At 45.0% G+C, this 15,942-nt stretch overlaps 2 protein-coding genes across 3 annotated transcripts in view; one reads left to right on the forward strand and one right to left on the reverse strand.

Moving 5' to 3' along the window:
• Positions 1-10,190, reverse strand: part of PTDSS1 (phosphatidylserine synthase 1) — a 78,830-nt gene extending 68,640 nt beyond the window's left edge. Inside the window, exon 1 of one of the 2 annotated variants that reach the window (XM_047783563.1) lies at positions 9,878-10,190. In XM_047783563.1, the coding sequence (XP_047639519.1) occupies positions 9,878-10,056 (179 nt within the window). In that variant the 5' untranslated portion in view covers positions 10,057-10,190. The remainder of the gene's footprint in view (positions 1-9,877) is intronic. The other variant, XM_047783564.1, reaches the window with a different exon arrangement.
• Positions 10,191-10,447: 257 nt separating this feature from the next.
• MTERF3 (mitochondrial transcription termination factor 3) overlaps positions 10,448-15,942 on the forward strand; it is a 30,332-nt gene continuing 24,837 nt past the window's right edge. The window contains 3 exon segments of the mRNA XM_047783567.1: positions 10,448-10,609; positions 10,761-10,860; positions 14,106-14,445. Of these exon segments, the coding sequence (XP_047639523.1) occupies positions 14,121-14,445 (325 nt within the window). The 5' untranslated portion in view covers positions 10,448-10,609; positions 10,761-10,860; positions 14,106-14,120.

The following is a 15,942-nucleotide window of genomic DNA, read 5'->3' on the forward strand; positions in this document are numbered from 1 at the left end:
ACTTGCTCAGTGGGTTAAGGATCCAGCATTGCCGTGAACTATGGTGTAGGTTGCAGACTCAACTCAGATCCTGCTTTGCTGTGCCTGTGGCATAGGGTGGCAGCTGTAGCTCTGATTTGACCCATAGCCTAGGAACTTCCATATGGGGCAAATGCGGCCCTAAAAAACAAAATAAAAAAACAAAAACACAGAGAGACCATTTTTTTCATCTACCTTATGGACAAAAGTAACAATTTAAAGACTGAGCTGGTGGGGATATGCAGAAATAAGCAGGTGCTGTTGGTAGTAGTATAAATTAACATCACCTTTCTGGAGGGTAATTTGGCAACATATTAATTTATAAATGCATATACCCTGGGACTCAGGAATTCCCTACATGGGAATTTATCTCACCAACATACTGTCATGTTTGCAAAAATGACATAGGTACAAAGTATCCTTCCTTTGTGGACAGCAAAACTTGGAAACAACTAAATGTCTGCCCAAATGGGAATTAATGAAGTCAGTAATGGCTCTGCCTCGTGATGAGTATTAGGCAGCCATAAAAAAGAATAAAGAAGCATTTTGCTCATCAGCTGATACAGAATAATTTAAGTAGTCATGAAGTAAACCAAGCAAGTTGCAGAAGAGCGAGTACAGAAAGCCACTTGTGCAAAATCTGGGAGCATGTGTATGTATACATAACTGGTAACTTGTGCTCACAGCTGCATTGTGCGTCTCCGAAAATCCACCCAACGAATGGTGACAGTGGTTTTCTCCAGAGAGAATCAAAGAGTGGGGGGGGGGACTTTTCACCATATACCCTTTGGGGTACCTTGGATTTTAAGCAATGTAGACATGTCACTTTCCAAAAAAGTTAATGATACATCAACATTCAATGTATAAGAACTTGAGAGCAGTGATAATGAAATTCCAAATTTTATCAATGTTGAGCAATGTTATAAATAAGTAAACATATAAATAAATTTTATAAATAAAATTAAATTATCTTAGTATAACTTTTTCTTTCTTTTTTTTTTTTTAGGGCTGCACCCACAGCATATGGAAGCTTTCAGGCTGGGGTCATATCAGAGCTATGGCTGCTGGTCTATGCTACAGCCACAGCAACACAGGATCCAAGCCGCATCTGTGATCTACACCATAGCTCATGGCAACACCGGATCCTTAACCCACTGAGTGAGGCCAGGGATGGAACCCGCATCCTCATAGATACTAGCCAGATTCATTTCCACTGTGCCACAAGGGGAACTCCCTATCTTAGTATAACTTTGGGCTGGGAGAAAAGTTTTTAATTTGCTGGAACAATCTCTGATTAACCTGACAAACTCCCCCAAAACAAACACCTCGATTGTTCACACATGACTGGCCCCTGTTCAGGGATTATTACTGCTTCTCAGGCTTTGCCAGGGAGCAACGTGGTTCCCACTTCCCAAGAAAGATCCTAACCTTCGGTCAGAGCTGCCAGGCCCCCATCTCTCTCTCTCTCTCTTTTTTTTTTTTTTTTTTTTGCTTTTTAGGGCTGCACTTGCATCACACGAAAGTTCCTGGGCTAGGGGCTGAATCAGAGCCACAGCTGCCAGTCTACACCACAGCCACAGCAACACAGGATCCAAGCCACATCTTTGACCTACACCACAGCTCATGGCCACGCCAGATCCTTAACCTACTGAGAGAGGCCAGGGATCGAACCCGCAACTTCATGGTTCCTAGTCAGATTCATTTCCGCTGCGCCACAACAGGAACTCCGCCAGACGCCTCCCCGGCCCCATCTTCACTTTCCCTAGCCTCAGCGTTCTTGCTCAACTGACATTTTGCTGTATAGAAACAGAAAAATAAATCGATACAAGAACGTCAAGCTTCCCAGCGCAATGCTGTGACAACGCCCTGACCTCTCTCCTAGGGCTGTTGAGATACCTAACAACAAGCCTCCGGGTCTCTAGATGCTCCTAAGACTTTTCCCAGCTCGTATTTTGTTTAACTGCTCCACCGTTCTGTGTGGGGGTATAATCTTTACTTGAAGGATGAGAAAAATAAAGCTCTTGCTTTATCTGGCCCAGCTGCACACAAATAGAGGCAGAGAAGAAGCAGGTGCCAGGGCTTCTGGAATGCTGGCTCTAGGTCAAGATTGCTACACTGACTGGTATGATACAGACACACGAGCTTAGAGAGGCAAAGTCCTTTTCCCTGTGCTGCTAAATTTAGGAGGAGCTCCAGAAGCGGGCTGGCTAGGATAGCCCTGACCATATAAAGTGAAAATACCACATGGACAGATTACAGTAAGACTGTAATTTAAGGTTCCGTCTTATTCACCTGTGGTACCTCTGGTGTCCAGCACTACACCTGGCACAGAGCAGACCTTCTCCATGTGGAGGTGCCAGACAGAGCAAGTGGCTAGGGGAATCACAGCCTGAGCCCGCAGGTCCACTGACAGTGACTTTCCTGTCCCCATGCTGAGGAACCAATCAAATACTCAAAGACTTCAACTCCTGTCATCCCTGTTTTGGTACATGTCACTATCCAGAGAGAATCCTAAAATCAGGACAAGTGGAAGGAAAACCCTGAGGTTTTTAACTTTGCACTCAGAAAAAGTGCTGGAGTTCCCATCGTGGTGCAGCAGAAACTAATCTGACTAGGAACCATGAAGTTGCAGGTTCGATCCCTGGCCTCGCTCAGTGGGTTTAGGATCCAGCGTTGTCGTGAGCTGTGTGTACGTTGCAGACGCAGCTTGGATCCCATGTTTCTGAGGCTGTGGCATAGGCTGGCAGCTCCAGCTCCGATTAGACCCCCTAGCCTGGGAACCTCCATCTGCCACGGGTGTGGCCCTAAAAAAAGAAAAAAAAAGAAAAAGTGCTGAACCCAGATTCTTTTTTTGCTTTTGAGGACTACACCCAAGGCATATGGAAGTTCCCAGGTTAGGGGTCAAATCAGAGCTACAGCTTCCAGCCTGCACCACAGGCAACAGCAAATCGGGATCCGAGCCACATCTGTGACCTACACCACAGCTCACGGCAACGCCGGATCCTTAACCCACAGAGCCAAGGCCAGGGATGGAACCCACATCTACATGGGTGCTATTCAGATTCATTTCCACAGTGCCACAAGGGGAACTCCTGAACTCAGATTCCCTTTTTTTTGGGGGGGGGGTCTTTTTTGTCTTTTTAGGGCCGAGCCTGTGGCATACGGAGGTTCCCAGGCCAGGGGTTGAAGCAAAGCTATAGTCACCGGCCTACGCCACAGCTACAGGAATGCCAGATCTGCGTCTACGACCTACACCAATGCTGGATCCTTAATCCACTGTGTGAGGCCAGGGATCGAATCTGCGTCCTCATGGATTCTAGTCCGATTCATTTTCACTGAGCCACGACTGGAACTCCTGAACTCAGACTCTTAACCTCGAACAGCAGGCTACAGACAATGGGTAAGGAAGGAGATGGGGTCGGGGATGGGGGATGAGACAAACTCCATTCATTCACCTACAATCTTTAGACCAGACTGTCTGCCCCCGGGAGGCCAGGCAGGGTAAGAACCCTTTATCCCGACTCCTAAGGCTGTTAACTTGACTCCCCCCTCCTCTGACACCCCCATCCCTGCTTCGGCCACCTCATCTTCTCCTTTCCATCTCTTTCGCAGGAATCTTTGAAACCGAGACACACATGTAGGGTCATATTTATGAGGCTAGTCGTATCGATCCTCCCTCCCCATGGAAACCTCAGTCCCAGGTTACAAGATGGACTGATGTTGACTAGCTTTGGAATTATCTTTGAGAACAACACTCATTTCATTTTAGAGAAAGTCGTGATCCTTTTTAAGAATCAGAGCTCAGCTATCCACTAAAAGAGTGATTTTACTAAAACATTTTCTTATTGTTTTTTTTTTTTTTTTGCCATTTCTTGGGCTGCTCCCACGGCATATGGAGGTTCCCAGGCTAGGGGTCGAATCGGAGCTGTAGCCGCCGGCCTACGCCAGAGCCACAGCAACGCGCGATCCGAGCCACATCTGCAACCTACACCACAGCTCATGGCAACGCCAGATCTTTAACCCACTGAGCAAGGGCAGGGATCGAACCCGCAACCTCATGGTTCCTAGTCAGATTCATTAACCACTGCGCCACCACGGGAACTCCAGTTATTGGTTTTTTAATATTTGACTCATCTAACACTTCCTGGGTGTGTATTCTGTGATGATGTGACCTGGAGAAACTGACATAGAAACAGATACAACAGGAGAGCTACAATAATCAAAGCTGTTTGGAAGTATATAAACATTTCTTCCTCTGTGCTTCCTAGAACAATTAAGAAAGGTGTCTTGGGGGAGTTCCCATGGTAGCTCAATAGGTTATGAACCCGACAAGTATCCAAGAGGATGTGGGGTCGATCTCTGCCTCCCCTCCGGTGGTTTAAGGATCCGTCATTGCCGTGAGCAGTGGTGTAGGTTACAGATGCAGCTTGGAATCCTGAGTTGCTGTGGCTGTGGTGCAGGCGGGCAGGTGGAGCTCTGACTCGAGATCATGAGCTTGACATTGAAAGGTCATGAGAAAAGCAGCATAGAGGATGGACTGGAAGGAGACGGAGTCAAGGCCTGGGAGAGCCCCAAAGAGCTGGGGGTTTGCTGATCTAAATCCTGGTCGTGCGCAGAAGAGTGCAGCACTAGGAGCTAGTAAGGACCAACTGGAACTGGTGAAGAGGAACTAGGAGAACTCTAGGATGGCAGAAAGCTGGGCTGGAACTAAATTAAGTGGGATGCCAGGATCTAGGGCCCAGGACGCAGTCTAGCTGCCTGGATGAGTCCTGGCTTCTGGATTTGCCGAGACTAAAAAAATCTGTTAACTCCCCTACAGAAATCGGGGGCTAAAGGGATTCTATCAGAAGATAAACGGTATTGCATTTGCTAATACAATTATATCTAAAACGCTAAGCACTAGGCAGCAGTTGCTTACATGAGGTAAGCATCCTCTAAATCAAATAAATATTCAATTCACCCAGGTGCTTATTTATTACAGAAGACCCCAAAGAAATATGACACATTTTCCCCTTCAATAACTGTATACTCTAGGGAGTTCCCATCGTGGCGCAGCGGAAACAAATCCGACTAGGAACCATGAGGTTGTGGGTTCGATCCCTGGCCTCGCTCAGTGGATTGAGGATCTGGCGTTGCGGTGAGCTGTGGTGTAGGCTGCAGATGCGGCTCAGATCTGGTGTTGCTGCGGCTCTGGCGTAGGCTGGCGGCAACAGCTTCAATTAGACCCCTAGCCTGTGAACCTCCATATGCTGCGAGTGTGGCTCTAAAAAGACAATAAATAAATAAATAAATATATATATATATACTCTAGTTAAGAACATAAAATGTCAGAAATAAGGATAAGAAAGGGTATAAAAAGACGCTCATTTAAATCCAATAAGAAATATGATTCAAAAGAAGTGAGGAAGAGAACTGTTACAACTGCTGTTTTCTGGACCTCTTTAAAGGGCATCCCCTAACACAGTGCATGCACTCTGGTCACCCCCTGGGTTGATGTGACCCCAGAACACAGCCGCTATGGAAGGTCACTTAACATTGCTGGTGTCACGGACTTAGGACAGCCAGGCCTTCTGTTATTGGGAGAGAAAGAACACGATGTACATAAAGGAAATAGGTTCGAGACAACTGAATCAGCAGTATCAGGAGACATGTCCTAATGGGAATGGATATGGTCTAAAGGGAAAGACTGGGGAAGGCTGGCAGGGATCCAGGAGAAAAGAGACACAGAAGGTAGAACTCCGGCTCCGAGATTGGATGAAGAGCTGGAGCTCCAAAGCCACGAAAGGAAATGAAGTGAAAACCACTATCACAAATAAATAAAACTCAATAAACCAAAACTCGGTCCATTTGTCCTCAGTTCCAAGTCCTGAAGAAACCTAGGTAAGTGGATGGTCCCTGGGGGGCAGGAAGCGGCAGGAAGGCAATCTCTGCTGGGTTAAGAGATGATTTTTTTGATAAACAAATGTCACTGAACTGACTGATTCCTCTGTTTCACTGTCAGGTGCCTCTTGAGGAGAGAGTGGGCTTCTCCGAATATGAGTTAGTATAGGGAGTTCCCTTTGTGGTGCAGTGGAAATGAATCCAACTTGTGTCCATGAGGACGCGGGTTCAATCCCTGGCCTCGCTCAGTGGGTTAAGTATCCGGCATTGCCATGAGCTGTGGTGGAGGTCACAGACGTGGCTCGGATCTGGCATTGCTGTGGTATAGGCCGGCAGGTGCAGCTCTGATTTGACCTCTAACCTGGGAACATCCATATGCCGCAGGTACGGCTTTAAACAAAAGCAAAAAAAAAAAAAAGAAAAAAGCAAAAAAATTTCAAATGAGTTAGTATATATTGGTGTTTTTTCAAATCTAAAGCCTGCGTTTTTGAAACTAAGGCCATTCAACACTTCCAAGTTTACCAACCTAGAAAACAAGAGTAAATAGGAGGCAGTCTGAGCTTAACACAAAGGCTCTCCTTACCCCACTTTGGCTGAACAAGCTTGTAAGACATACGCCAAAGCATTTAATTTCTCAAAATACTTACCCTAAAATGTGGCAAAACGAGAGCTTTTCCCCATCTTAGGGGGAATGATTCAATACCATCTGGCTTTATTGTGAAAGAGACTGATAGAGACTGGAGATGGCAACGCTATGATTTAACAGCGAGTTGGCCCTAGTTGCTATTTAACAAAAGAACTACTTGACAAATTCAAACTTGTCTCAGACTTCTGTGCGAGGCACTTAATCCTTCCCAATCCTAAATTCTTGCTGGGTCTCTGCAGCATGTCACATGACCCAGGTGCAGTTTCACACACACTGGTAATATGACACCCCAAAAGTATTCTATCATCTTCTCTCTTCAACTATCTGTCTTAGGAAAACAAACTTTAAGACGTATCTTTAAAGTTTTACTGAAAGAACTGCACTGACCGGCCACCCAACTAAAATCCTGTTATACAATAAGGTAGTGTAGAGATAACCAGTGCAAAAGAGCACAGAATGAATAATTTTCATCAAAGAAGTCATTAGTTCCCATCTTTATGGAAGGAAACAAAGCTATCACTGTAATGTCTCAGTTTAAAGGGTCACAAATCAATACAAAAAATGAGCAAGACACAGCAAGTACGAATTGTACTAATGGTGCTTATGATTTTACATAAGATGAAACTTGTTATTAAGCAGTTCTTTAATATGTGATTTGTCTCTTTATGAAATTAGTGGAAGAAATAAAATGATCATCATTTTTGGAAAAGGCCATAGTCTGAGGTTCAGATTATGCCGTTTCCATTACTTTTGACAGCTGTTAAAATTCATATTCATTTCTTATACTTTCACTGCTGTAATTTTTGACTGCTTTGGCAGAATATGCTGTGAAGGGGAAATTCCAGAAGAATGCGACTTTCTGTATTATAAAAGAGGAAGAGAAACCTATGTTAAAAGGGCCTAGAATAATACTAAAGACAAAAAGTTGACACAAACTGCTCACTCTTGCTTCTCATTATTTAAAATAAAAAGCCATAATTACTTTTCTAATTTCCAAAGAAACTCCCGCACTAATTCCATCCTTGCCACAGGAGATAAAGTGAAACTGAAGTTAAATGAAATGAGCATGTATGTTATCCAAGCAAATCCATGTCCATTTCCTCAAGGTCTTTATCCTTTTTTGTCAATTATAGAGCATAAGACATCCTCACTCAATGACAAATATAATTTAGAAGGCATTATCAAACAATGAAATGATGTAATGATGATAATAGCTAATGTTTACCAAGCACTTACTATCTGTCATGCACAGAGCTAAATATAGATTATTTTTAAAAAGTGAACTGAACCCTTATGATGGACAATCCTAGGAGGTATTACCAGATATATTTATTTTAGGTACAGATAAGGAAACAGAGGCTTAGCAAAATTAAGTAGCCACACAGCTATTAGGTATTAAAACCAGATCACATGATGAAGGATTTGAAGATAATCATAACTAGAGACAAGAGTGATTTCTCACCAAAGCTAGAAATACGTGCTTGGTTGGATACTGTGGGAAGGTCTGGTCTCATGCCACTGCAGAGCATAAGCAGAAGATTTTACAATATTAGTACTGGATCTGTTAATCATTAAGGGTAATTGTTACATATGTTTTATGGCCTTAGGTAGATTCATGCAAATAGATAAACACTTACAAAAATACTGTGAACCAAATGGATTATGGAGGTAAGGAACAAGGATATGTAAGAGGAAATTATTTGTTTGAAAAATTGCACTTGATTCTCAAGGGAGACACCACTAGCACTTGTGCATATACAAGCGTGTATGTGCACACGTCCTTGTGTGTAGGGGACCATTCTTTGCTGTACGATGCCGTCCCTTGCATTGTAAACACGTAGCATCGTTAACCCCTACCCACTAAATACCAGGAAGTTCCCTAATGCTGGCGCCACCAAATAAACCCCCGCAGTTTCTGTGGATCTGGACCAAGAACCATAGATTGCTGGATAAACACACTGGGAGAGAAGTAACTAATGCTAATTGTGCATCATGCACCAGGTACTCTGCTAAGTACAGTCACGCGTATTCACTTCATTCTCCTAACACCGTGTGAGGTAAGTATCCCCTTTTCACAGAGGTGGATCCTGAGGCTCAGAGAAAGGTTAAATAACTTAAGCAAGGTCACACAAATAGTCTTGAGACCAACACTCTGGCTCCCAAACTACTCTGGGTTGGTCTTTTAAGCCACAGTGGCGTGGTAGGCACGCATTTCCTTTCTTTAAAGAGGTTCATTCAGAAAATATAAATCCTTACAAGGAGGACCCATGGTGTGCCTGTCATTTAGGCATGTATCAGTTCCCTGGCTTATGGTTGAGGGACCATGTGTTCAGCGAGATAGAGTTATAATGGGTTAGCGTCAAGAGTTGGATGCCGTCAAGAGTTGGATGGGGTAGCTCCTATGCATAGGTATATGTTAAAAGTGTGTGTGTGTGTTTTCAGGGGGATAAGAGAGTTGTGTGTGAGGTTTGTGTGCTTTACTTAACACTTACACAGCATATACGATGCACCTGGCACACTACACTTGCCCGACAATGTCTCATTTCAGCAGTGTATTAGCGGATGATGGAACAGAGCATGTGTGATGTGTGGTGGGTTTATTGTCTGTGTGGCAGAGCTGGAATATCCGCTGAGGTATGTGTGCCCACAGAGGCAGTTTGTTTGTGGTGTAGACGGTCGTGTTTGAGGCTGGGGGAAGGGTGATGCTAGATGATTTGTGTGCAATGTATACTGGAGTACACCACAAGTGTGCGTTTTGTATGCGCAGCGGTAGTGCTGAATGTCGGAGAAATTCCGCGGGAAGGGGTCTAGGCTGTGTGCTCCGCCTGTACGTGGTGCGTGGAAGATGCTGTACCCGTGGACTGAGGTGTTTTCAGTGTGTAGTGGTATGTGCTGAAGTGCTGCATACCAGATGATTCATGCGGTGTGCTAGGCAGGGACGGAGGCTGGAGAGGAGGGGGCTGGTGTCGTGATGTGTGTAGGGAGCGATCTGAGAGCACTAGAACGGGAGGGGGCGGGGATCGTGCTGGGTGACCCACGAGTCGCTGTATGGGGAAAGGTGGTACTGAGAGAGATAGTGGTGGAGGGTGAGAGAGGGAGTGGGGTTGGAGCGTAGGGACGAACGCCAGTCCAGAGGAGCCACAGGGGAGGAAGCTGGGTGTGCTAGGTGAGATACCGGCAGGCGGAAGAGCTGAGTGGGCAGGGGGGCGCTGCAAGCTCACGCGTGGAGCAGTCACCCGGCTTCCTAACCCGGCCATGCTCCCCGCCACCGCCTTCCACCCGCCCCTTCCCTTTCCCAAGGGCGCGCCTCCAGCGCAGCACGGCCCACCTCACCTGGTGAAGGCAAAGTACATGAGGCTGACGATGGTGAAGCTGAGCAGAGTGATAGTGTGCGGCCGGTAGAAGAAGTCAATGGTGATGTCCTCCACTTGCTGCTCATTGATCATCCGGAAATGCATCTTGTAGTTCACATCATCTTTGCTCAGGGTCCGACTCCCCACGCAGGACGCCATGGCCCGCCTCCCCGTCCTGCGGCGGCGGCGGCGGCCCCGGCCCGTGGAGGCTGGGACCCCGGAGATGACGAGCCGCGGCGGGCGGGTAGGCGGACGGCAGGGCCGGGTCTGGCGCGGAGCAAAGGCTGGGAGCCTAGGGAAGGACAGGCGCGGGAGGGCGGGGTCGAGGCGCCGCCAACGCGGCCTCGGGCGCGGGGGGGGGCCTCTCGCAGTGACCCGGCTGGCGTTCCGGAAGGGGCATCTCTAGGGACTCATGTTGGCTTTAGATTACAAGTGGCAGAGGCTTAAGGTAGACGGCTCGCAAGAGAAGGAAAACTGCGGCCTCTGCCGGCTCTGTCCCCGGCATGCCGCCCGCTTCCCCCTCGGCGCAGCCTCCCAGATGGTCTCGCCCACGTGGGCCGCAGCCCACGTGGGCGAGGGAGCGCCGCGGCGCCGGCTGGCTGGCAGACAAGCGGGCAAGCTGTGGTGCTGGGCAAAGGCGCGGCTGGGCCAGTCCGGGGGCCAGTCCGGTGGCCACCGCGAGAGAGACCACGAGGCATAGGCCTCGGCACAGGTAAAGCGGGAGCCGCCAGAGCGCGAGGGGCGCGCTCTTGGCCGGGGTTCGGGTCTGACCCCATCTGTGTCTAGGCCGCGCCCCCGGGCCTCATGGCCTCTAAGCCTTAACCAGCCCAATTGAGGGTGAATAATTTTGTTTTGTTTTCTAGGCTGATGAGACAAAAACGCAACCATGCCTGATTATTAGCGCGCTTGGCAGAGGACGCGGAAGAAGGCCCAGCGTGTCAACGGGTTTCCTCCGGAAGTTCGGTTGGGGAACTAAAACAGACTAGTTAAAATGGCCTAGGGAGGGCGTCGAGCAATAGATGAGGGGCCTCTTGTTACGAAGCCATTCTCCCACCCACCTTTCATCTCCTGATTTCATTTAGTAACCTTACAGAGTTCGAAATCTTGAACCCGTGTCGAAGCATATTTAAGTGCCAGTTCCTCCTCCTAACGAAATACTAACGCACACAGTTGAAAACTAGTGTATTGTTTTTAATGGACTTCAGTATTACGTAAGGCTTTTTATTTTAACCGCCCTGATGGAAAAGTGTTGGAAGACTAATCACGATGTAGGGCTTTTATACACCTGCGCAAATGCCTTCCCAGATTTTGAATACTGTGTAGGCAAATGAATTAACCATAGTTGGTATTGATTGATTTCTGTCCCCAAAACTTTGGAGCAGTGCAAGGCTCAGGGGTAGCAGGTGAATAGTCACTGGGAGGGTGGATCCAGAGATGAAACTCAGCCTGGCTCTAGTGAAGGAACAATTAATCAGTTGTTAAGAAGTATACACTTCAATGAAATGATGTGGAGAAGACAGTGCCCTTGCAAATAAAAACAGAAGGATAAACATGAGATGTTTGCATAAAAATTTTTTAGTAAATATGGGTAGAATTCAAAAGCGGATCTGTCTAATGTGGGAGGAGTTTTGAGCCTGGCTCTTGGAGTGAATTTGGGATTTTAAGAGTTTGCTTTGGGAGTTCTGGTCCTGGCTCAGCGGTTAACAAACCCCGATAGTATCCAAGAGGACACAGTTTCAATCTCTGGCCTGGCTCAGTGGGTTAAGGATCTGGTGTGGCTGTGGCTGTGGCCAAGACCCGCCTCTGTCTCTGATTCGACCCCTAGCCTGGGAACCTATATGCCACGGCTATGGCCCTAAAAAGACCAAAAGAAAAGTTTGCGTTGAAGTAGGACAAATTGCTTAGACAAACTGAAACTTAGAAGATAAGGTATTTTGGAACCTAAGAATCATTTTATTGTACCTATAACCTTTTAAAATTTGTCATTTAAGGAATGGTTATTGAATCCCCCATCATAGGCCGATCATTGTGCTGCTCCAGCATGAGAAAGATGGTCTTAAGGTAGCATAACTGAAGTCTGCTGGCTTCCAACTTAATGCCCTTAAGACATTGCTGTGCAGAGAGTGAATGTTGTAGGTTTGGGGGAAATCATGACAGATCTGGAGGCTCATTTCTTAGCAAAATTTTAGCAAAAATCACCTATCCCACAAGGCTATTGTGAATATTTTTTCCTTTCTAAAATCATTTTGGAATAACATATTTCACTTTTGTAAATCCCTTTTAGGAGACTTCCCTAAACTACCAGTCTCCCAGAGGAGGTTAGACTCTCCAGTATTTATCTGATTTAATTCAGAGCATAAAACAAGCTGAATTTCAGTATGCAGAGAAACCAAAAAGTTGTATGCAACAGTTAATTCAGAATTCATTTATGTTTGGTTGTGTAATCAGTGATGATGGGAGTTGCCTTGTGGCTCAACACATTAGGGATTCAGCGTTGTCACTGAAGTGGCCCAGGAATTTCCACTTGCCACAGGCATAGCCCCCCCATGCCGCCAAAAAAAAAAGAATAAGAATGAAAAAATGGTGATAGCTAATACTGAGCATTTCCCCTTTTTTTTTTTTTTTTTTTTGCTTTTTAGGGCAGCACTTGCAGCATATGGAAGTTCCCAGGCTAGGGGTCAAATTAGAGCTACAGCTGCCGGCCTACACCACAGCCACAGCAACTCAGGATCCGAGCTGTGTCTGCAACCTACGCAACATCTCATGGCAACGTTGAACCTTGGAGGATCAGAGGTGCATCCTCACGGATTCTAGTCAGATTTGTTACCACTGAGCCAAGACAGGAACTATGGATTATCTTATTTAATATAAAATAATGTGCATCAGATTCACCCTTTAAGCTGACTAAATATAAAAGTCCTTCATATTTCTGGACTTTAATGTAGTGGCAGCTTTTCCTGATAAAAAAGTCTTCTCAGAAATAACTGCTTTTTCAGTCAAAAAATATAAACATTCATTACTGGTTGCTTATATATTTCTGTCCATTTTGCTCATTAGTTTTGACTCTTTTTTTTTTTTTTGGTCTTTTTAGGGCTGCATCCTAGGCATGTAGAGGTTCCCAGACTAGGGGTGGAATAAGAGCTATAGTTGCCAGCCATAGCAACACTGGATCCCAGCCTTGTCTGACCTACACCACAGCTCACAGCAATGCCGGATCCTTAACCCACTGAGCAAGGCCAGGGATCAAACCCTCATCCTCTTGGATACTAGTTGGGTTCATTAACCACTGAGCCACAATGGGAATGCCTACCCTGTTTTATTTTTTTGAAGGCTTTTTCTTTTTTCCTTAAGTCAGACAGAATTGGCAAAACTGGTTTTGTCTAATTCCCTTTTGAGGAAAAGCTTTGTCTATAAGTAATAATTTAATAATATTATAAAAGTAATTATGTATAATAGTGCTCAACACTGAGGATGAAGCAAGAAACAGCCTTCTATATAGCAATAATCATATTTTGATGATTCATTTAAGAATCTTTCAGTTTTTATTTTGTGACTAATGTATACATAAAATGCATTTGAATATTTCATTGTTATTTTGATCAACAATCTGCTTCTTAAATGTCCTTCAAACCAAATTTCAAGAGCATTTAATTACATCATCTTATTTTCTTTATTAACAGGTTCAACTGTAATTTGAACATTTAGAGATTTTTGTTTTGAATGTTTTTCTTACACCATTGATTTTACTTTTCATATTTAAATTGTAAAGCATATCTTTATTTTTCCCAGTTCAGAAGTTCCTGTCTTTTGGGTTTTTTCGTTTTTGTTTTTGTTGTTGTCGTTGTTGTCTTTTTAGGGCTGCACCTGCAGCATTTGGAAGTTCCCATGCTAGGAGTCGAATCAGAGCTACAGCTGCTGGCCTACACCACAGCCACAGTAAGGCCGGATCTTAACCCACTGAGTGAGGCCAGGGATCAAACCGAGTCCTCATGAATACTAGTTGGGTTTTTACCACTTAGGCGCGAAGGGAATTCCCAGAAGTTCCTGTCTTTTGGTCTGTAACTGAAACTGTCTTGTTTGACTTTTCCTGTGCCTGAAAACATCTGACTGCTTTAAACAACTTTGAATTAGAAAAAATAATTTCCACTTCATCTTCTTGTTGGTTGAACACCGTTCTCTTTTTTGATGGTTTTACATTTATTTTCCAGGCTACTTTAAGAAAAATGGCCCTGTCAGCCCAACAGATACCCAGATGGCTCAAGCTGAGTGGCTTCATTACTGCTGCACAACTCAGAGCACGTTTTCAGAGACCAGGGAGAACGCTGTTGTATGGCTGTGTTGCTCAGCCTCAGCTGTCCTCTGACAATTGCTTTCTCCAGTGGGGTTTTAAGACTTACAGGACTTCTTCCTTATGGAATAGTTCCCAGTCTACCAACTCAAGTAGGCAAGAGATTAATTCTGCCCAGAGCACTCTGCTTCCTTCCGTGAATGAGCAGTCACCAAAGACACAAAAGACACCCAACATTGATTCTGAACTGTCTCTAGAAGGTAATCTGAATTATCTGAACTTTCAGTTAATTCGCCTTTATTCCACTCTGGTAGTTTGAACAAGCTCCCTGTTTATATATTTTTTTAAATTATTTTTTATTATAGTTGATGTAAAATGTTCTGTCAGTTTCTGCTGTACAGCAAAATGACCCAGTTGTACATATATATACATTCCCTTTCTCGTGTTATCTTCTATCGCAAGTGATTGGGTATAGTTCCCTGTGCTATACAGCAGGACCTCATTGCTTATCCTTTTTTTTTTTTTTTTTGTCATTTTGCCTTTTCTAAGGCCGCTTCCACGGCATATGGAGGTTCCCAGGCTAGGGGTCTAGACAGAGCTGTAGCTGCCAAGCCTATGCCACAGCCACAGCAACGCGGGATCCGAGCCACATCTGCGACCTACACCACAGCCGATGGCAACGCCAGATCCTTAACCCATTGAGCAAGGCCAGGGATCGAACCCACAGCCTCATAGTTCCTAGTCGGATTCATTAACCACAGAGCCATGATGGGAACTCCTGCTTATCCATTCTAAATGTAATAGTTTTCATATACGAACCCCAAACTCCCAGTCCATCCCCCTCCCTCCCCCTCCTCCGGCAAGCACGCGTCTGCTCTCTATGTCTGAGTCAGTTCTGTTCTATACATAGATTCATCTGTGCTATATTTTAGCTTCCAGATACAAGTGATATCATGTAGTATTTGTCTTTCTCTTTCTGACTTCTCTTACTATGAGGATCTCTAGTTGCATCCAATTTGCTTCTTTTTTTTTTTTTTTTTGTCTTTTTAGGGCTACACCCGAGGCACATGGAGGTTCCCAGGCCAAGGATGGAGTCAGAGCTGTAGCCGCTGGCCACAGCCACAGCCACAGCAATGAGGGATCTGAGCCGAGTCTGCGACCTACACCACAGCTCACAGCAACGCCAGATCCTTAACCTGCTGTTCGACGCCAGGAATTGAACCTGCACCCTCGTGGATATTAGTCAGAGTCGTTTCTGCTGAGCCACTATGGGAATACCCCAATTTGCTTCTCTTATGCCTCTATTTTACTAAGAAGTTTATAGGTTAAGATGTATAAGGTTATTTTATAGGTATATGAATAGCATCTGCTTTCTAAATTATTTTTTTAGATTCTTTAAACTTTTTTCTGGTGGTAACCAGGTTTATTAGGATCTCATTTCCCTATTCTACATGCTAATTAGGGTATGATTTTACCCAAGTTAAAGTCATCCTTTTAGGTATACAGTTGTATAAATTTTGATGATGCGTTTAGTGTAACAGCCACCACAATCAATAAATAGAACAAAAAGAAAAATAGAACACCCCACAAAGTTCCCTCGTGTTATTTTTTCATCAGTCTTCACTCTCATGTGCTTCCTATTCTAGGAATATTCCTGTGCAAGAAATATTTCACCTCAAACGAGCTATTATTAGGTTAAGTAGAATATGAAAGAGGAGTTGCTGTTGTGGCTCAGTGAAAATGAATCTGACTAATAT

This window comes from Phacochoerus africanus, chromosome 6 (assembly GCF_016906955.1).
Source record: "Phacochoerus africanus isolate WHEZ1 chromosome 6, ROS_Pafr_v1, whole genome shotgun sequence".
In the NCBI taxonomy this organism is placed as follows: Eukaryota; Metazoa; Chordata; class Mammalia; order Artiodactyla; family Suidae; genus Phacochoerus; species Phacochoerus africanus.